At 43.4% G+C, this 22,486-nt stretch overlaps 1 protein-coding gene across 1 annotated transcript; it reads right to left on the bottom strand.

Moving 5' to 3' along the window:
• Window positions 1-612: 612 nt before the first annotated feature.
• Window positions 613-21,098, bottom strand: LOC121868667 (mucin-2-like). Its single transcript, XM_042369504.1, has 4 exons — window positions 20,977-21,098; window positions 2,472-5,353; window positions 1,140-2,398; window positions 613-705 (listed from the first exon to the last, which is right to left on the bottom strand). The coding sequence occupies exons 1-4, from the start codon at window positions 21,096-21,098 to the stop codon at window positions 613-615; spliced, it is 4,356 nt and encodes a 1,451-aa protein (XP_042225438.1).
• Between the last annotated feature and the right edge of the window lie 1,388 nt (window positions 21,099-22,486).

Genomic DNA, 22,486 nt, shown 5'->3' with positions numbered 1-22,486 from the left:
CAGTGATAGTGGTGGCAGTGGTGGTGGTGGTGGTGGTGGTGGTGGTGTGGGGTGGTGGTGGCATGGTGGTGGATTGGTGGTGGTTGATGGTGATTGGTTGGTGGTGGTGGCAGTGGTGGGGTTGGTGATGGTGGTGGTGGTGGTGGTAGCAGTGACAGTGGTTATTGGGATGGTGGTGGCAGTGTTGGTAGTGGTGCCTGTGGCTACATGACCTGCCAGTCATGGACACCGACCTCATCTATCTCATCTCTCTCTCTCTCTCTCTCTCTCTCTCTCTCTCTCTCTCTCTCTCTCTCTCTCTCTCTCTCTCTCTCTCTCTCTCTCTCTCTCCGCCATCCCATCACAATTCCACCTCCTCCTCGTTCCTCCCTTTATCAACTAACCTTCCTCCTTTTACTCCTTCGCTTTCTTCTTTCCTCCTTCACTCAATCTTTCATTCTCTCTCTCTCCCTTACTCTCTCACTCCCTCCTTCACTGTCTTACTCTCGTCCCCCTTTCTCTCCCTCCCTTTCACACGCTCTTTCCATCACTCCTCCTCTCCCTACTTCATTATTCCCCTGTTAGTTCTTCACACACTGAGCGTATACAGTATAATACAGCTCATTATTTTAACTAGGCGCACGGTGCGGTGGCTGAGTGTGGATACAACGCTCGACTCTTGTCCTCAGAGTCCCTGGTTGGCGCCCGGGGACCCGATCCATCCAGCTGTGAACAGGACTTATACAGTTGGGGAAGTGAATGTGAGCGAGTGCAGTGCCGACCAAAGGCTTAATAGTCTATGTACTGTGTCTATGTGCTGTATTTATGTATCTATGTGCTGTATCTATGTATCTATGTGCTGTATCTATGTATCGATGAACTGTATCTATGTATCCATGTACTGTATCAACACTACACCTTTATGGACCGTCAGGCCGATGGGTAAGGTATCTACTGTAAGACTGTAGTGAATCTTGTGGATGTAGTCGTTATATATCATAATGTTGGATAATATTGGACATAAATATATTATGTTTACTACCTCCCTGTCTCTCTTTCTGTGTGTGTGTGTGTGTGTGATTATAAGTTCTGTTGAGTGATACTGGGTGCCGGGAGTGATATTGGGTGCCGGGGAGTGATACTGTGTGCCGGGGTGATACTGGGTGCCAGGGTGATGCTGGGTGCCGGGGAGTGATACTGGTGCAGGGGGTGATGCTGGGTGCGGTGATGCTGGGTGCGGGGAGTGATGCTGGGTGCGGGGAGTGATACTGTGTGCCGGGGGAGTGATACTGGGTGCCGGGGTGATACTGGGTGCCGGGGGTGATACTGGGTGTCAGGGAGTGATGCACTGTGTGCGGTGATGCTGTGTGCCGGGGAGTGATACTGGGTGCCGGGGAGTGATACTGTGTGCCGGGGGTGATACTGGGTGCCGGGGAGTGATGGGTGTCAGGGGTGATGCTGTGTGCCGGGGTGATATTGTGTGCCGGGGTGATGCTGGGTACTGAGGTGTGCTGGGTGCCGGGGGAGTACTGGGTGCCGGGGTGATACTGGTTGCTGAGGGTGATGCTGGGTGCCGGGGTGATATTGGGTGCTGGGGGTGATGCTGGGTGCCGGGGGTGCTGGGTGTGAAGTGATACTGGGTGCGGGTGATAATGTGTGCCGAGGATACTGGGTGCCGAAGTGATACTGGGTGCCGAAGAGTGATACTGGGTGTCGAGTGATACTGGGTGCCGGGGGTGATACTGGGTGCCGGGGGTGATACTGTGTGCCGAGGGTAGTCTGGGTGTGGGGTGATACTGGGTGCTAGGGGAGTGATACTGGGTGCCGAGGTGATACTGGGTGCCGACGAGTGATACTAGGTGCCGGGGAGTGATACTGGGTGCTAGGGAGTGATACTGTGCCGGGGTGATACTGGGTGCCGAGGAGTGATACTGGGTGCCGGGGTGATACTGGGTGCCGAGGTGATACTGGGTGCCGGGGGTGATACATGTGCCGAGTGATACTGGGTGCGAGATGCTGGGTGCGGGGGGTGATACTGGGTGCTGAGGTGATACTGGGTGCGAGTGATACTGGGTGCCGACGAGTGATACTGGGTGCCGGGGTGATACTGGGTGCCGACAGGTGATACTGGGTGCGGGGTGATACTGGGTGCCGGTGATACTGGGTGCCGACGAGTGATACTGCGTGCGGGGGTGATACTGGGTGCGACGAGTGATACTGGGTGCCGACGGTGATACTGGGTGCCGGGGTGATACTGGATGCCGGGGTGATACTGGATGCGACGATTGATGCTGGGTGCCGGGGAGTGCAGGTGCCGAGGTGATATTGGTGTGGGAGTGATACTGGGTGCGGGGAGTGACTGGGTGCCAGGTGATAATGTGTGCGAGGGTGATGCTGGGTGCCGAGGTGATGTTGGGTGCTGGGGGAGTGATACTGGGTGCGAGTGATACTGGGTGCGAGGTGATGTGTGTGCCGAGGGTGATACTGGGTACCGGAAGTGATGCTGGGTGCGGGGTGATACTGGGTGCCGGTGATGCTGGGTGTCGGGGGTGATGCTGGGTGCCAGGGGTGATGCTTGTGCCGAGGGTGATAATGTGTGCCGAGGGGTGATGCTAGGTGCGGGGGTGATGCTGGGTGCCGGGGTGATACTGGGTGCTGGGGGTGCTGGGTGCCGAGGTGCTGGGTGCCGAGTGATACTGGGTGCCGGGGTGATGCTGGGTGCCGAGTGATACTGGGTGTCGGGGAGTGATACTGGGTGCGAGGTGATACTGGGTGCTGGGGAGTGTACTGTGTGCCGAGGAGTGATAATGTGTGCCAAGGTGATACTGGGTGGGGAGTGATACTGGGTGGGGAGTGATACTGGGTACCGGGGAGTGATATGTGTGTGCCGGTGATGCTGGGTGCCGAAGTGATACTGGGTGCCGGGGGTGATACTGGGTGCCGAAGGGTGATACTGGGTGTCGGGGTGATACTGGGTGCAGGGTGATGCTGGGTGCTGGGGTGATGCTGGGTGCCGGGGTGATGCTGGGTGCCGACGAGTGATACTGGGTGCGACGAGGTGATGCTGGGTGCCGAGGTGATGCTGGGTGCCGGGGGGTGATACTGGGTGCTGGGGAGTGATACTGGGTGCAGGGTGATACTGGGTGCCGAGTGATACTGGGTGCCGGGCAGTGATACTGGGTGCGGGGAATGATGCTGGGTGCAGTGATACTGGGTGCTGGGGAGTGATACTGGGTGCCAGGAGGTGATACTGGTGCCGAGTGATACTGGGTGCCGGTGATACTGGGTGCCGACGAGTGATGCTGGTGCCGGGGTAATGGGTGCGAGGTGATACTGGGTGCTGGGGTGATACTGGGTGCCGAGGTGATACTGGTGCCGACGAGTGATACTGGTTTGAGGTGATCTGGTGCCGACAGGTGATGGGGTGCCGGGGGTGATACTGGGTGCCGACGGTGATACTGGGTGCGGGGAGTGCTGTGTGCGGTGATACTGGGTGCCGGCAGTGATACTGCGTGCCGGGGGGTGATACTGGGTGCCGGTGATACTGGGTGCCGGCAGGATACTGGGTGCCGACGGGTGATACTGGGTGCCGACGGGTGATACTGGGTGCCGGGGGTGATACTGGGTGCCGACGAGTGATACTGGGTGCCGGGGGTGATACTGGGTGCCGACGGTGATACTGGGTGCCGGGAGTGCTGGATGCTGGCGTTGATGTTGGGTGCCAGGGGTGATGTGGGTGCAGGGGGGTGATACTGGTGCCGAGGTGATACTGGGTGCCGACGGATTGATACTGGTGCGAGGTGATACTGGGTGTCGGGGGTGATACTGGATGCTGACGAGTGATACTGGGTGCCGACGAGTGATACTGGTGCCGGGGGTGATACTGGGTGCCGAGGTGATACTGGGTGCCGACGGAGTGATCTGCGTGCGGGGAGTGATACTGGGTGCCGACGAGTGATACTGGGTGCCAGGGGTGATACTGGGTGCGGGGAGTGATACTGGATGCTGACGATTGATACTGGGTGCCAGGGTATTACTGGGTGCCGGGGTGATATCGGGTGCCGAGGGTGATACTGGGTGCCAAGGTGATACTGGGTGCCGGGGGAGTGATACTGGGTACTGAGGGTGATACTGGTTGGGGAGGTGATACTGGTGCCGGGGTGATGCTGGTGCCGGGGGTGATGCTGGGTGCCGGGAGTGATACTGGGTGCCGGGGTGATACTGGGTACTGAGGTGATGCTGGGTGTCGGGGTGATACTGAGTGCCGGGGTGATGCTGGGTGCCGAGGTGATGCTGGGTGCCGTGGGTGATGCTGGGTGCCGGGGGTGTCTGGGTGCTGAGGTGATACTGGGTGTCGGGGTGATGCTGGGTGCCGGGGGTGATACTGGGTGCCGTGGGTGATACTGGGTGTCGGGGGAGTGATACTGGGTGCCGAAGGTGATGCTGGGTGCCGTGGGTGATACTGGGTGCCGAGGAGTGCTGGGTGTGGGTGATACTGGGTGTCGGGGAGTGATACTGTGTGCAGGTGCTGTGTGCCGAGGTGATATGTGTGCAGTGCTGGGTGAGTGATGCTGGGTGCCGGGGAGTGATACTGGGTGCCGAGGAGTGATACTGGGTGCCGTGGAGTGATACTGGGTGCTGGGGGGTGATACTGGGTGCGGGGGTGATACTGGATGCCGGGGTGATGCTGGGTGCGGGGTGATGCTGGGTGCCGGGGAGTGATACTGGGTGCCTGGGGTGATACTGGGTGCCGGGGTGATACTGGGTGCCGAGGGTGATACTGGGTGCCGTGGGTGATACTGGGTGTCGGAGTGATACTGTGTGCCGGGAGTGATACTGTGTGCCGGTGATACTGGGTGCCGTGGAGTGATACTGGGTGCCGTGGAGTGATACTGGGTGTCGGGAGTGCTGTGTGCCGGGGAGTGCTGGGTGCCGGGGGTGATACTGGGTGCCGTGGGTGATACTGGTGCCGGGAGTGATACTGGGTGCCGGAGGTGATGGGTGCCGGAGTGATACTGGGTGTCGGGGTGATACTGTGTGCCGGGGTGATACTGTGTGTGAGGGTGATATTGTGCCGAGGGTGATACTGGGTGCCGAAGTGATGGGTGCCGGGGAGTGATGCTGGAAGGTGATACTGGGTGTCGGGGTGATACTGGGTGCCGGGGTGATACTGGATGCCGGGGAGTGATACTGGGTGCGAGGAGTGCTGGGTGCCGGGGTGATACTGGTGCCTGGGAGTGATACTGGGTGCCGGGGGGTATACTGGGTGCCGAGGGTGATACTGGTGCACGGGTGATACTGGGTGCCGAGGTGATACTGGGTGCCGGGGTGATACTGGGTGCCGGGGGGTGATACTGGGTGCCAGGGAGTTATACTGGGTGCGAGAAGTGCCAGTGTTAACCCAAATCTGAAGACCTGGTGGGCGACAGCTTCGACAAATAAAGCAAGTGTTTGGTTAGTGGTGAGGGCCTGTGTTCGCTCGTGTGTGCCTCGCCAAGGGAGTTTTATTGGTTGTGTTCAGAACCAGCGAGATATATTGAGGCAGTTTTGCGTCCGGGTGACAGATTGTGTTTCTTTCGTCTTTTGCCTCGACCTATAATTTTGTGTCTGGGATTATTTTAGATTTTAAGGGATTTTTATGTAATTCTTATTTATTACATCAGTAAATAACTTATTTTTTTTTGTTCTTCTCTTGGGTGTAAACATTATCTGCCTCAAGGGTGGTATTGTTAATCTTAGTTCATCGATGGATTAATGAACTGCCATATATTTGAGTTATTCGACTTAACTCTGGTGGAGGGACAAGAGATAGTGCACGAGTATCCCCCTAGGTCACCCGCACCTTCCTACCTGTGGAAATGTATAAGAACGCACACACACACACACACACACACACACACACACACACACACACACACACACACACACACACACAAAACAGGTCAGAGGGATTGTAATTCACTAGTTCGTCCGCCATAATAACATCCGCCTCTATTCCACCATAAAAAGTGTTCATTACTCACCACACACGGGTTCATATATCACCATATACCGTTCCCTCAGTTAATGACATATATCATCAGTAATATATCGCGTTACTGGGCATTCTATAAAACATTACCGTAATGATTGTTTCTAAATTGGAAATATATCCTAAAATAAAATCATTGTTGGTAACAGGAAACTTAAACGAGTGGAAAATGTTGTGTAATTGGGTTGTAACATTAGCTGTGATGGTAGATGTGCGAAAGAGATCAAAATAAGAGTAGGTCAAGCAAATAACAGCATTTAATAATGTAAAAGACCTTATGAAAAGGGACTTTAATTCCAATTTGAGAAAAAGGCTGAAATACTATATATGTCAAGGACTGTTGTATGGGTCAGAGGCGTGGGCACTTTCAGAAGACACCAGAGAGAGGTGTTATATAGGCGTAAGTTTAAAATAAATTACACTGACAAGAAAACGAAAAAAGTACTACGATTAACAAAAAAATAAAGATAAATACTTGAAATTTACAGAAAAAAAGACAAATATATACTTTGATCATATAATTAAGGGTAAGGATATAATAACAAATATTAATGGGCAAAGTTGAGGGTAGGAGGGCCAGGGGAAGGCAGAGACTGGGATGGATGAATGAAATTAAAAACTCCGTCCCTTAGATTTGAGGACGGAACTCTGATTGATTGAGTTTCTTATACAATTTCAATGATTGTTTTCATTTTTGTAGAAGCTTCCAGAATGTTATTACGATATAAATTCCTAAGAATCAACGTCTTTTCCACAGTCTGGTTTAAAGATTCTCGTTTATTATAGAAAACCAAACCTTGGTGGTAAATACTACAGACAGAGGCTAACATTCTTATATCTTAACTCTAATCACCATGAAAACAACAACAATGACAGACCTGAATCCCTCTTGTGCTCGTTTCCCCGACTTTTTATTACCGTATCTGAAGCCTGAGTCGAAACAGTAGCCAGGAGAGGGGTAACACCTTCCTTATATAGACGAACCTTTTATGAAGCACAATCTGAGACGCTGACTTGAACAAATGGTATCGAATGTTTGGTTAGTACAGCCGGAAGTTCTCTGTGTTCTCGGCTGCGTTTTTATCTCTTTGTTGTATTTCGCTTGAGTTCTCTTCTTTACGTTCTTTAGAAATACGATTGTGGATGCATTTTGTTTTGTCTATAAATATTAGACTAGCTGCGTTCTCTCTATATTTACGTATACACAAGGCTGCGTTCTCTCTATTAACACGATAATAACCACATTATCTACAGGGATGGAATTGGTCACGTTCTCTCCTCACACACTACCTTCTCCGCGTTCAATTGCTTCTACGATAAATTGACTCTTTTTCGCCGTGTGACAAATTTCTTTCATCTTGTTTCATAGCCCGTGTGTTTACAAGTGTTTCATATTTCCGTTTTATTTTTATATTTTTTTATATTTCATCAATTTGTTTTAGCGACATCTTCCATCATTTTCACTTCAGAGACAAGAAATGAATCGGATCACGTGAAGATTAATCACCCCGGGTTAGTTTAGGTTAGGTTCTCTGCCTTCCTCGAAACAACAGATGAAATAATTGTATACGTTTCCACGGTGTAAGTTGATGATATTCATAGATGATGTAACTTTTTGCATGTGTTTAGTCAGTCCAATGATAGAGATAATAAACGGGTTAAAATTGAAGGAGGAAAAAAGGGGAGGTGGTGGGCAAACAGACTGAGATGGCTGAATCATATTAAATGCTGTGGTTCCTAAAGAGATGGAAACTGTGGAAGGATTGGTAAAGACAGGTTGAAAACGTTTGGAATGGAGGGCCGTGGTTGTCGACCCTCAGATATTAGTGAATATTATATTATAACAAAGGTTAAGCATTATAGAGAATTATCAACGCTGTGAATTATGAGTTATCGTTAATAGATAAATTATTGACTAATAATGGTTAAAGTTATCAATGTATTATAAAACAAAAATCCCTGAAAATTATGACCATAAAATATTAAGTTGGTTGATCGTAAAAGTGTCTTATATTTCACGGTCATTTTCGCTCATTTCTCTCTGTTATTATCACGGGGAAAATAACCCGCCATTTTTTATTATATGACGCAACGAAAATAAAACATTAAAATTCATTTAATTAAAACCTTCTGCTTACAAATAAACAAAATAAAAGACTCTATCATGTCGTCGTGCTTGTGTTAGCTTTGTTGTTGGGTTTTATTAATCGTAAAATTAAACCCAAACAAGTAGAGTGTTTATTCTCACTGAGGAAATCTTTCTCTTATCGATTTATTCTAATTAAAATCTATTTATCATTCATTTATAATTCATGAGGTTGCAAGAGGATAATTATTACTGTAGATGTGTATAACGATAAGAGGTGTGTATACGCTTCATACATAATTCTAGTGTATAATGCTCATTCATAACGGTAGTGTGTATAATGCTTCATACATAACAGTAGTGTGTATACGCTTCATTCCATAAATGGTAGTGTGTATAATGCTTCATACATAACGGTAGTGTGTATAATGCTCATACATAACAGTAGTGTGTGTATAATGCTTCATTCATAACGCAGTAGTGTATAATGCTCATTCATAACAGTAGTGTGTATATTGTCATCTGGCAAACGGTAGTGTATAATGCTTCATACATAACGGTAGTGTGTATAATGCTCATACATAACAGTAGTGTGTATAACGCTTCATTCATAACGGTAGTGTGTATAATGCTCACATAACAGTAGTGTGTAATGCTCATTCATAACGGTAGTGTGTATAATGCTCATTCATAACGGTGGTAGTGTATAATGCTCATACATAACAGTAGTGTATAATGCTCATCCATAACGGTAGTGTATAATGCTTCATACATAACGGTAGTGTGTATAATGCTCATACATAACGATAGTGTATATAATGCTTCATACATAACGGTAGTGTGTATAATGCTTCATACATAACGTTAGTGTGTGTATAATGCTTCATACATAACGTTAATGTGTATAATGCTCATACATAATCTAGCGGTATAATGCTTCATACATAACGGTAGTGTGTGTGATGCTTCATACATAACGTTAATGTGTATAATGCTTCATACATAACGGTAGTGTGTATAATGCTTCATACATAACGTTAGTGTATAATGCTTCATACATAACGGTAGTGTGTATAATGCTTCATACATAACGTTAGTGTGTATAATGCCTACACATAAATCGCCACGTATAATGCTTCATACACCCAAAGTGTATAATGCTTCATACATAACGTTAGTGTGTATACGCTCACATAACGTTAATGTGTATAATGCTCATACATAACGCAGTAGTGTGTATAATGCTCATACATACCTGGGTAGTGTGTATAATGCTCATACATAAACGTTAATGTGTATAATGCTCACATAACGGTAGTGTGTATACTGCTTCATACATAACGGTAGTGTGTATAATGCTCACATAACGTTAATGTATAATGCTTCATACATAACGTCAGTGTGTATAATGCTTCATACATAACGATAGTATATACGCTCATACATAACGTTAATGTGTATACGCTCATACATAACGATAGTGTGTATATACGCTTCATACATAACGTTAATGTGTATAATGCTTCATACATAACGGTAGTGTGTATAATGCTCATACATAACGATAGTGTATAATGCTTCATACATAACGTTAATGTGTATAATGTTTCATACATAACGGTAGTGTGTATAATGCTTCATACATAACGATAGTGTATATAATGCTTCATACATAACGTGTTAATGTGTATAATGCTTCATACATAACGGTAGTGTGTATAATGCTCATACATAACGATAGTGTGTATAATGCTTCATACATAACGTCAGTGTGTATAATGCCTGCGCAGATAACGATAGTCTGTATAATGCTTCATACATAACGTCAGTGTGTGTATAATGCTTCATACATAACGTCAGTGTAATGCTCAGATAACGATAGTGTATAATTATCATACATAATGTTAGTGTGTATAATACCATACATAACGTTAATATAATGCTCATACATAACGTTAATGTGTATAATGCTCTCATACATAACGTTAATGTATAATGCTCATAGATAACGTTAATGTGTATACGCCTATACATAACGTCAGTGTGTATAATGCTCATACATAATGTTAGTGTGTATAATGCTCATACATAACGTTAATGTGTAATGCTCATACATAACGCTAATGTGTATAATGCTTCATACATAACGATAGTGTATAATGCTCATACATAACGTTTAATGTGTATAATGCTTCCATACATAACGGTAGTGTATAATGCTTCATATAACGATAGTGTATATAATGCTCATACATAACGTTAATGTGTATAATGTCATACATAACGGTAGTGTATAATGCTCATACATAACGATAGTGTATATAATGCTCATACATAACGTTAATGTGTATACGCTTCATACATAACGGTAGTGTGTATAATGCTTCCATACATAACGATAGTGTATAATGCCTACATAACGTCAGTGTGTATAATGCTCATAGATAACGATAGTCTGTATAATGCTCATACATAACGTCAGTGTGTATAATGCTTCATACATAACGTCAGTGTGTATAATGCTTCATAGATAACGATAGTGTGTATAATGCTTCATACATAACGGTAGTATACGCTTCATACATAACGTTAATGTGTATAATGCCTATACATAACGTTAATGTGCATAATGCTTCATACATAACGTTAATGTATAATGCTCATAGATAACGTTAATGTGTATAATGCTTCATACATACCAGTGTATAATGCTCACATAATGTTAGCGTGTATAATGCCCATACATAACGTCAGTGTGTATAATGCTCATACATAATGTTAGTGTGTATAATGCTTCATACATACCTAGCGTGTATAATGCTTCATACATAACGTTAATGTGTATAATGCTTCATACATAATGTGTATAATGCTTCATAGATAACGATAGTGTGTATAATGCTTCACATAACGTCAGTGTGTATAATGCTTCATACATAATGTTAGTGTATAATGCCGCCACATAACGGTAGTATAATGCTTCATATATAATGTTAGTGTATAATGCTCATACATAACGCACACGTGTATAATGCTTCATACATAACGTTAATGTGTATAATGCTTCACATAACGGTAGCGTGTATAATGCTTCATACATAACGGTAGCGTATAATGCTTCATACATAACGTTAATGTGTATAATGCTTCATACATAACGTGTGTGTATAATGCTTCATACATAATGTTAGTGTGTATACGTTTCATACATAACGTTAATGTGTATAATGCTTCATACATAACGTTAGTGTGTATAATGCTTCATACATAATGTTAGTGGAGTACTCATACATAACGTTAATGTGTATAATGCTTCCATACATAACGTTAGTGTGTATAATGCTCATACATAATGTTAGTGTGTATAATGTCATACATAATGTTAGGTGTGTATAATGCTCATACATAATGTTAGTGTGTATAATCTTCATACATAACGTCAGTGTGTATAATGCTTCATACATAACGTTAATGTGTATAAAAGCTCATAGATAACGATAGTGTGTATAAAGCTTCAACCATCACTTACTAACTCAGTGTAACAATAACTCACCAAACTGCGTCCGTGAGGCTTCCCCGTCTAATCCACACCTGGACGTTCATTAGTTACCTGCATAAATACAGGACAGGTATACGTGAGGCTGGTGACAGGTGAGAGAGAGAGAGATGAAATGCAAATAAGAGTAAAGGAGAAAGTTTTTAATATAGAGAATTAAGTGAAAGGTTCTAGAGTCTGGTATGGAGGAAGGTGAGAGATGCCTTTCTGTCATCGCTCAAAATCCTCCCGTCCACCACCCATCTCCCCGCCTCTTCCCACCCACCACCCTCCTTGACCACTCATCTCCTCGTCTCCTCCCTCCACCACCCAACTCCCAGCCTCCTCCCGTCCCCCACCCATCTCCTCGCCTCTTCCCGCCCACCACCCTCCTTGACCACTTATCTCCTCGTCTCCTCCCGTCCGCCACCCATCTCCCAGCCTCCTCCCGCCCACCACCCATCTCCCCGCCTGTTTAAACCGATAATAAAACTGAAAATCAAGACTTAACTAAAACTTCACACCGACAGATTCCTTCTCTCATGATTCAGAAATCGAGGAGAATTATTTTTTCTTTTAGTTTGCATTGTCCTAATTGGTCTGCAAACATTACTCCTGTTACTCTGACCGCGGCGGGATTATCCAGGTCACTCAAAACTCCCTGAAGTTGGGGCTGAAATTAAAGAGATTTGATATTTTCCTCGACCAGAGTCACAGATAATCGGCCTTGATATGAACGAGTGGAGGTTGACCTTATTTGATTTGTACCCTGAGTAGTATCTCTTCCAATCTTTTTTTTTCTCTCTCTCTCTCTCTTGCTTTATTAAATCTTCCATCCCGTCCTCTTTCTTTGTTTTACCCCCCCCACCCTTACTGCTCTACACTCTATCTACATTTCTTCTTTTCTATCTCTCTCTCCTTTCCCTTCCCTCCCTCTCACACTTCACCTCTCCCTCCCTCTATCCCTCTCCATTCCTTCCTCTCACGATTCACTGCTTCCTCCTTTTCTCTCTTTCCTTTTCTCCCTTCCCCCATTTCCTTCCTTTCTCTCCCATCCTACTTCTTCTCTTCCTCCCTCTCTCAAGTCAGATCTATGAGTACGATGACTTAATCTACATTTAGAGTACATTGCTTTAACCCCTCGAGTACAGTATCTTAATCCCTTCATAATGATGTGTTAACCCTTTGAGTACGATGACGCATGCTCTCGAATATGATGACATCATACTCAGGGGTCAATTCATCGTACTCAAGAGGTTAAGTCATCGTACTCGTGGGGTCAATCCATTCTACTCAAGAGGTTAAGCCATCGTACTCGTGGGGTCAAGTCATTGTACTGAAGAGGTTAATTCATCGTACTCGTGGGGTCAGTCCATTGTACTCAAGAGGTTAAGTCATCGTACTCGTGGGGTCAAGTCATTGTACTCCTGAGGTGTGGTCCGCGAACTCGAGGGATTACGTCATATAGACACATAGATATAGACATATATGTATAGATATAAATATATTCACATAACTGAGATATCAAGTGTGATCATGATTTAAAAACTATAAGAAAAAATAATTCTTTTCGACTCAGTTTTATTCATGGGTAATAATTTTTTTTTTTACATGTTCCTTTTTAGATCAAATTTACATAGGAATTACCGCTCGCTCACCCATAACCGTTATTCGTCAGCCAATACTCATTTATCTTTTAACAAATCTATTTTTTTTTATATTTACAATCTTTGTGTTGGGCTACACTACCGATGTGTCAAGATGAATGATCCTGTACAAATTAATGAAAATACTGGAATAACATCGTTCAGTAAATTCCATCTTAATTGGTCCAGAAATACACTCACTGAACTGGCTACACTGATTACTGAAATTTGTTTCGCTTTTAGCCAACACATTTTACCCGGGGAAAAAAGTAGAGAAAAGAAACATTATTCGGATAATTTAGCTGTTGTTGAGAGGCTGTTTCGAATTATTGGATTATTTCTATTAGAGAGAGCGATGGTAATTAGGTTTGGGGTGTTCTTGGCTGGTACTGGTAACTTGAGGGAATTAAACATCAACTTTCTGGTTCCTGCTGGTGTGTGCGAGATAATGTTATATCTTATCTTAATCTTGAACTTTCTTCCCTTTATGTTTGTCTATCCATTGTTTACGTTAATAAAATAATGAGGTGATATAAAGTTTGGGTGTTGTGGTACAGAGGTAAAGCGTTCATCGTTTTCTGTTATAGTTAATGGTCTGCGATTTGCCATTAGGAGCCCCCAGTCGACCTAGTTGTGAATGGGCGCCTGACTGTTAACTGGACGAGTGGTGGTTGGTGGTGGTGGCGGTGGTGATGGGATACAGTAAAAATTGTCAAAAAGAATGAGAAGCAAATAAAAGATAACGCAATAAAACACGTAAAGTAAATCTGACACGGAAACATACAAAACTACAACACGTTGAAATGGGGTAAAGAAATATGTGGTTTGAGGGAGTATAGACTCTGTGTGTGTGTAGACACTCCCTTGATTGTTCAAAGGGGTTATTTCCTTTTCACTAATTACAGCTGGGTCATAGGGATGGTGGTGGGGACACACGGGGTCATGGTGGTGGGGACACACGGGGTCATGGTGGTGGGGACACACGGGGTCATGGTGGTGGGGACACACCGGGTCATGGTGGTGGGGACACACCGGGTCATGGTGGTGGGGACACACGGGGTGATGGTGGTGGGACACACAGGGGTCATGGTGATGGTAGTGGGACTGGGGTCATGAAAAGTGATGGTAGTGGGGACACACAGGGGTCTGTGGTGATGGTAAAATGAGACACACAGGGTCCATGGTGATAGTGGTGGGACACGAGGTCGCTGGTGATGAGTAGTGGGGACACACGGGTCGTAGTGATGGTGGTGGGGACACACAGGAGTCATTGATGTAGTAGGGCCACACAGGGGTCATAGTGATAGTGGTGGGGACACACAGGGGTCATGGTGATGGTAGTAGGACACACAGGGTCATGAAGTGATGGTAGTGGGGACACAGGGGTCATAGTGATGGTAGTGGGGACACACGGGGTCATAGTGATGGTATTAGGGACACACAGGGTCATAGTGGTGGTAGTGGGGACACACGGGGTCCTTGAAATGATGGTGGGTGGGGACACACGGGGTCATGGGCTGATGGTAGTGGGGACACACAGGGGTCATGGTGATGTTAGTCTAGGACACAGGGGTCATGGTGATGGTGGGTAGGGACCTTTTGCAGGTCATGAAATGATGGTGGTGGGTTACACACAGGGTCATAGTGATGGTGGTGGGGACACACGGGGTCGTAGTGATGAGTGGTGGGGACACACAGGGGTCATGTAGTGATAGTGGTAGGGACACACCAGGTCATGGCCAGTGGTGTAGTGGGGACACACGGGGTCATGGTGATGGTGGTGGGGACACACGGGGTCATGGTGATGGTGGTGGGGACACACGGGGTCATGGTGATGGTGGTGTGGACACACGGGGTCATGGTGATGGTGGTGGGGACACACGGGGTCATGGTGATGGTAGTGGGGACACACGGGGTCATAATAAACAAAAATAACAATATACTTATAGGTGTTCCGTGTCATCATATACTGTACACTAAAGTGATTAATTTCACCGTTGCTGAGTGATGAGATTCCTTGCTGGACTTTTACTACATTGTACACTATATCAGGATTAATTAACACACCGAGTACTTAATGCAAATTCTACGTATTGATGAAGAACCAAGAGAGCTTTAGGGGTAACGCAGAGCCGAGGTCATAAAGAAGAGAGTGATGCTATCAATCACGGAGCAGAGAGGGAAGAGAATATAATGAAAATCATACACAGGAAGTGGATGCATATATCATGAGGGATATTGTGAGGTGATGAGGCTGGAGGTGATAAATGAGAAGCAGGATCACACCTACCGTTATCAGTAGCGAACGGCAGTATTAATTATTTTACTGTAACGTTTGGCAAATACAGTTCGACCTCAATTTGAAATGTAGATTGAGTCTGGAGGGAGGAGAGTGGGTAGGTGTCTCTGTTTGATGTTGGTGTATATATACAGGTACGGTATATATCTAGGCATGAGGTAACTTATTCCTCAGGTATATTTCAAACACCTTTGGAGTGACTTAAGAGTTTTAAGGTGAAACTGGCTGGTCACATTATCCACTCAACTTCATATGTTTGTAAATAATTTTTCCTTCTGGAAAAAAAATACTACTTATTTCCGAAGAATTAATTTGTTGATATATTTAGTGTTTGTTGTTTTCATTGTTATCAAGGATGTTTTTGCTGTTTTTATTATAATGTTACTTTAGATTAAAATCAGTACTATAGACTACGGAGTAACGGGGAACAAGATGAAACTTTCCAAAGTAACTGGACATAATTTATGTTAGTATTCAATGGATACACTATGTTGTTGGCCTTCACAGTCGTGACACAACATTTGACGCAGGTTTAATTAATCGAGCTCTTGCTAACCATTGACTAAATTCGAGATAAATCAGGAATCTTTACAAAAAATAAAATTGTTTAAGTTATCTATGTTAATGACCTGTCTATGTAAACATAAATCTGCTATTTCATCTAATCTAATAAAATAGTCAAGATGAATATGTAGCTGAAGGCTGTAATAAACAGCACACACTACCATGTGTGTGTGTGTGTGTGTGTGTGTGTGTGTGTGTGTGTGTGTGTGTGTGTGTGTGTGTGTGTGTGTGTGTGTGTGTGTGTGTGTGTGTGTGTCAGATACATCATAATAATATAATCTTGACGTGTCGACCAACCTGTTTATAGCGTTTCTCTTATTGAGTTTATTCTTTATTCTTTGATTTGAAGGAGGAGGTTAAGGGTAGAGGTTAAAGGGAGAAGTTAAGGGTGGAGGTTATAGGTAGAAGTTAAGGGTAGAAGTTAAAGGTAGAAGTTAAGGGTAGAGGTTAAAGGTAGAAGTTAAGGGTAGAAGTTAAAGGGAAATATTGAATGATAGAGGTTAAAGGTAGAGGTTAAGAGTAGAAGTTAAAGGTAGAAGTTAAGGGTAGAGGTTAAAGGTAGAGGTTAAGGGTAAAAGTTAAAGGTAGAAGTTAAATGTAGAGGTTTAAGGTAAACTTTAACATACTCAGTTACTCATAATCGTAGGAAGGTAATCTAGTCTATTTCTTCCTACGTAACAAATATTATTAGTGTTTGTCCTGTGAGTTATGGTTGTGGGTTGTAAATATAAGTTTATTTTGTGCTGTTTTATCTTTCATCAGTATGACGCGTAAGTTTGTTCACCTTTTAAGTATGATATTTCACAGACTATATCCGTATAATGAGTATCAAAATGAAATTCTCGAGTTTACAGATTCCCTCAAACGCTACAAGAGACCTTTAAGAATAACAAGCGAAGCGTATGGGGGACGTGAAATATCTTAAAAACTACAGAAGAAAACTGCGGGAATTATTAACCAAGTTACTTTAATCATTAGCAGAAAGTAACAAGGCTGGTAGTGGTATGGGCGCCTAGGGTAGTAATGGTCTAGTCCACCACAATTGCCTTTTTTGGTGTGCATTGTATGTTATTAACCTCATAAGAACACCTTAAATTCTTTCCTTCTTGTATTATGGAAGATTAATCGATGTATATATATATCTATCTTGTGTTGAGTGAGAGAGCGACACCAAAACAAGTAATATATTATGAGGCAAAAGGCAAAGTGAAGTATATACCTTTTATATCCTATTGACATTACATGATTACACACACACACACAGTCATTATCGCACACGCACACACACACATGTGCACACGCACACACACACACACACACACACACACACACACACACACACACACACACACGTATACATTATAAACAATAGCGTTACTTATATTTAATGGACTCGACACACTGCTGTAAAAGACAACGCTTTAAACCCTGAAATAAATGCTTAACCACTAGTGTACCGTACATAAGCTCTCTTTAAAGTTCAAGACACAGTGTGGCAGTTTTAAACACGTTTCTGAAAATCTAAGTTTTGGTTGATAAATTTATGAGGAGGTGGGCGTGTGTGGGTATCCTTGGGTGTGGGGCTCATAAGGATGTTGAATGACTTTTACAGTGTGTTTAACTCTCCTGCTTCACTACAACATACTTGTATTGTTGTTTTCATCGTGTCATTATTATTCACGTCCTTCTTACCGTGTTCTACAGTCTGTGTCTCACTCAGTAAACGTCTAACTCTTAGGACAGATCCCCAGTGTTGTATTCTCTCTGCCACCTCAACCCAAGTGAAAATTAACTTCATGTATACAAATATTAAGAAAATTTCATTTTAGTGACGAATTCATTACAATCGCAAAATCCATTTCGACGTAAAGTAGAAAAAATATAAAACCTTTTATTACAGTTTTAATGTAAGTGACCAAAAAATATAATTTTCTTTTGTGTTTACAGAATGATGTGATAATCTGGCAGAGAGTTGATGACTAGATTTTAAATAAATCTTAGTGAACAAAATAAACAAAAAGAAAGCTTCCTCTTTACGAGTTTGTCAGTTTATCGGTACAAATACGAAGAACAAACTGTGAAAATGTGGGCATATATTCACGTGTCCAGAGATGTACTAAACTATTGTTTCACACATAAAGTGAAACTAACAGCGTCGCCTTTTAAGATAAACTGAAACTTGTTACTTGCTTTAGGATTTCATGATGAGGACGCGAGTGTGTGTGTGTGTGTGTGTGTGTGTGTGTGTGTGTGTGTGTGTGTGTGTGTGTGTGTGTGTGTGTGTGTGTGTGTGTGTAATAATAAAATGATAATAATAATAATAATGATAAACGGTATATTAATAGAGTTGCAGCCGGTGCCTGAAAATATACAAACTTACATTTGATTTAGACATAATGATATAATATGCGTCGAATACATTTACAGGGCTGTACAGTACATAAATCAGGAGTTGTTTATTATTTTAACAATAGGTGGGATGGTGCTGTTCTTATATCTATCGGTGCAGGCTCTTATGGGCTGAATTTTGTTGTAGTGGCGGACTGCGCGAGGTGGGTGGGGGGCTGCCGGTGGCAGGAGGTGGCGATGACGAGGATGGTGCAGAAGTCCACTGCCAAACCTTGCTCGTGCTTGGTGGTGGAGGTCACTGAGGGATGGCTTTTCCAGGGTGGAGAGAGCGTTGATGTAGCCGGAGTAGTCTAGCCGACGTTGTTGGGTGGAGTTGAGAGAAGACGACCAGGCTGGTGACGCATACGTTAGTTGGGGGAGAATAAAGGCGTGTATTTGTGTGTGTGTGTGTGTGTGTGTGTGTGTGTGTGTGTGTGTGTATGTGTGTGTGTGTGTGTCACGCTCAAACACAAAATAATGGTCATAGTCTGTATCTCACCCTTGGCTTGTCAAGAAACCTAACGACCCCAAAAAATTATCTTTGTGGACCGTCGGATGAGTCATACAGTACACATTGTTTAGCCTTTCTTGACAGAGAGAGTGTCTATAATATATCCTGCAGGACCGAATACACTTATAGGACTCGGAGTAAGAAGTGCCATAATGGATCACCAAAGACAGAACACCAATACGAGGCTCCTGGCACAACTTCTGTATAGGGGAACTGTTTTAAGTGTGTCGAGGTGTAAAGTTTGGCTAGTCTGTGTGGTTAGTGAGCCTTTGTTTCTGGAGTATGGAAAGTTCTCAACACACACACACACACACACACAAGATGGAAGACAAAAATAAATTATATCAGTTAATAAACACAGTTTGTTTTATAGCCATGCTGGTCTCAACTGACTGAATAGGCTATATCCTAAAGGCTATAGCCTACATTAATCATTATAATTAGGGGGTCACTCCTTACCTGCCCCAATCCTAGTGGGACCCAAAGCTAAAAATCATCTGTCCAATTGGTTAGGTTCGATTGAATTAGTTTCTATTAGTATAATGGCTAAGGTTAGTTTGGGACCCATCATGACTGCAGTTCCATTCAGACTCGTACAAGTGATACAGTGTGTACCGCATCACACACCTCCATAAACACAGTCGTGACCTCATTTCTCATTAATTGGACTTTGTAAATTAATATGATGCGTGTCCAACACAACTATTATTATTGGTCGTGGAGGTCAACATGAGGGGTTCAACTGCTGTTCCTCTGTGTTAATGGAGTTGTTTAGTTAAGGTTTTGTTCTGCCACGTCGTAATATATTCCTTGTACAGTATATCCTAGTCTATGTGGGATATAAATTTGTTTTCGTATATACAGTAATACAGTACTCTCTCTCTCTCTCTCTCTCTCTTTTCTTACTAGTTGGTGCAATCTCTGATCTTTGCCGATTGTACAGTAGCGTCCTTCTGTCCTTAGTCGTATCACCTGTCCTCTGGGTCGTACTTATTAGTATCTTCAGCCTTGTATGTATACGTTAATAGTCCAAACCTACAGCCCTTAGTCGTACTCCACTGGTTGTACTCTAATCCCAGTCGTACTCAAGGTCCTGGTGGTGCAGTACATCCCAGTCACATTAACGTCCCTAGCCGTATTTTTCAGTGGTACTCTAGTCATATTTTCCAGTCGTAATCAAGTCCCTGGTCGTACATTCCACTTGTACTCTAATCCCAAGTCGTCCTCTCCTGGTCGTACCCTGTCCACACGTGCTGGTGGTCGTCGTCTCCTCCTACGCGCAAGTTTCATCTTGGGAATATGTTCAGAAATTGTTGGGTCTTGACTCTGCTGAAGTTGGATTAAGGTATTGGCCTCGGGTACGCTCCTGGAGGGGGCCCGCAGATGTTGGGTGGCAGAGTGGGCGGCAGAGTGGGCGGCAGAGTGGGTGGCTTTGTCTTATACCTCGCTATCTTAGTGTAGGGTGGCAGGCTGAATGAGGCGGCAAAGTGGGTGGTGGCTGATTCGCCTGTTTGCTTTGGGTGGCAAGGTGGGTGGTAGAGAGGGCGGCTTTGTCTTATGAGATCCCATGGGGAAGTGGGTGGCGAGCTTTGACGTAGAGTGGCAGAATGGGTAGCAGAGTGAGTGGCTGATTGGGTGGCAGAGTGGGCGGCAGAGTGGATGACTGAGTGGGTGGCAGAGTGGGCGGCAGAGTGGATAACTGAGTGGGTGACAAATTGAGTGGCAAGAGGTCTGTTTATGTGCACGTGTCCCATCTGTGCAAGTGTATGAATGCGTTTATTGTCCAAGTGTCCTTTATTGTTTATGTGTATGTAGGTGTACGTATGCTCGTTATGTGTATGTGTACGTATGCTTGTTATGTGTATGTGTACGTATGCTTGTTATGTATCTGTGTATTAGGACATTGATGTAGTGAAATTTATAAACACTGAATTTACACTTTGAGGGAATCCATCTTGGCTTCCAACATCATATTCTTCTGCACTACAGTATCGTGGCCTCCTAGTTGACAAACATAACTCTTACTCTGGGATATTCCTGTGTCATTCACCTCAATCATCCTGGGATTTGAATTACTCGTACATATTTTATTTCCATTAATGACGAGCCGATGATACCTTAATGGGGGGGGGGGGAAATATGAATTGTATGTGAGTATGGTTTAAAGAATGTGTGTGTCTGTGGGGTTTAAAGAGCACAGCGCCACGGATGGATGAGGTATATGAACACAGCCAGGTTAACCTTCTACCTTTTAAATCTCACTCCCACGCTCAGTGTAGACTCTCTCTCTCTCTCTTTCTCTCTCTCGTCTCTTTAGCACATCTGCCTGCCACTTCCCGCCTTTTTGTTTCTCTCACTAGCTTTAAAATAATAATAATAATAATAATAATAATAATAATAATAATAATAATAATAATAATAATAATGATAATAATAATAATAATATTGACGATGACAAATGTTACCTCTTCCATTACCCAAACAGGAGAATGGTTGATCGTTATGGCCAAATTCACACCTTATTAGTGCTTTCTGTGACCCAAGAATCTGTATCGGAGTACGAAGCGACATTCTTGGACGTTAAATAATTAGATTTGACAGGTTCGTTACAAAGGCACAAAGGTATTATACTCCTGCTTAGCCACAAATGTTGCATATTTTACCCCGGTGATCAAAACCTCCAAATACGCTTTTCTATCCAGCCTCCAAATCCCTCACAAAGTTGTCATCTCTGTTGAGGAAATTATATTATTTTTTAATGTCCTGTAAAAGAGAGTTCGAATTACTGAGAAAAATTATCCGTTGTTATATACAGTAAATAGCCTTATTATATATTTTTTTCATTATGATGTTCTCATAAATAATTGAATCATTTGGTTGGAATAATATCATTTTTTTTACTGAGCTACGAAATAAATTCATAATATTAGAAAATTAACTGAATACGTTTGATATTTTTTTTCAAGAATTTCAATTATTCATAGAAATAAAATGTTGGAACGTAGATGAATATGAGAAATTCTCTGGTAGTAATTATTATATTTCATTTTTAATAAACTTACCTAAGTTTTAAATAAGTGTTAGTATAACTCAATATTTCACTGGGTATAACAAATGAATAACTTATACATTCTTAAGACTTTAAATCATTCTTATGGAAAAACTGAGTCATTGACATATCTTTTTCTATAGAAATATTATTGAAAATGGGTATATAATTGTTTGCAAAATACTAATTACTCTCATTAGAATATCTAAAGTAACAACTATATTTTCATTAAGAAGAGACAAGAATAGAGTAAATAATACCTTGAACAAAATGGTAATTATTAACTTTATATTTTAATCACCAAATACAACGTAACATCATCAATTCCTGTTAAAACACACTGAATTATTTTTACGATAAGAAATTGGAAAATGAAGTAAAAATTAACGTGGCGAGGC

Source organism: Homarus americanus, unplaced genomic scaffold, assembly GCF_018991925.1.
Source record: "Homarus americanus isolate GMGI-L3 unplaced genomic scaffold, GMGI_Hamer_2.0 scaffold30535, whole genome shotgun sequence".
NCBI lineage: Eukaryota > Metazoa > Arthropoda > Malacostraca > Decapoda > Nephropidae > Homarus > Homarus americanus.
The sequence above is the reverse complement of the archived record's forward strand: the minus strand, read 5'-3'. Positions and strand labels throughout refer to the sequence as shown.

What these genes read in the sequence shown, in the direction of transcription:
- LOC121868667 (XM_042369504.1), bottom strand. Translation starts at nt 21,098, where the DNA reads ATGATTGAGGTGAATGACACAGGAATATCCCAGAGTAAGAGTTATGTT. An exon ending in AAGATGGATTCCCTCAAAGT is followed by an intron (nt 5,354 to 20,976) that starts GTAAATTCAGTG and finishes TCTCGCACCCAG; the next exon opens with TATAACTCCCTGGCACCCAG. An exon ending in CGCACCCAGCATCACTTCCG is followed by an intron (nt 2,399 to 2,471) that starts GTACCCAGTATC and finishes TCACTCCCCCAG; the next exon opens with CACCCAACATCACCTCGGCA.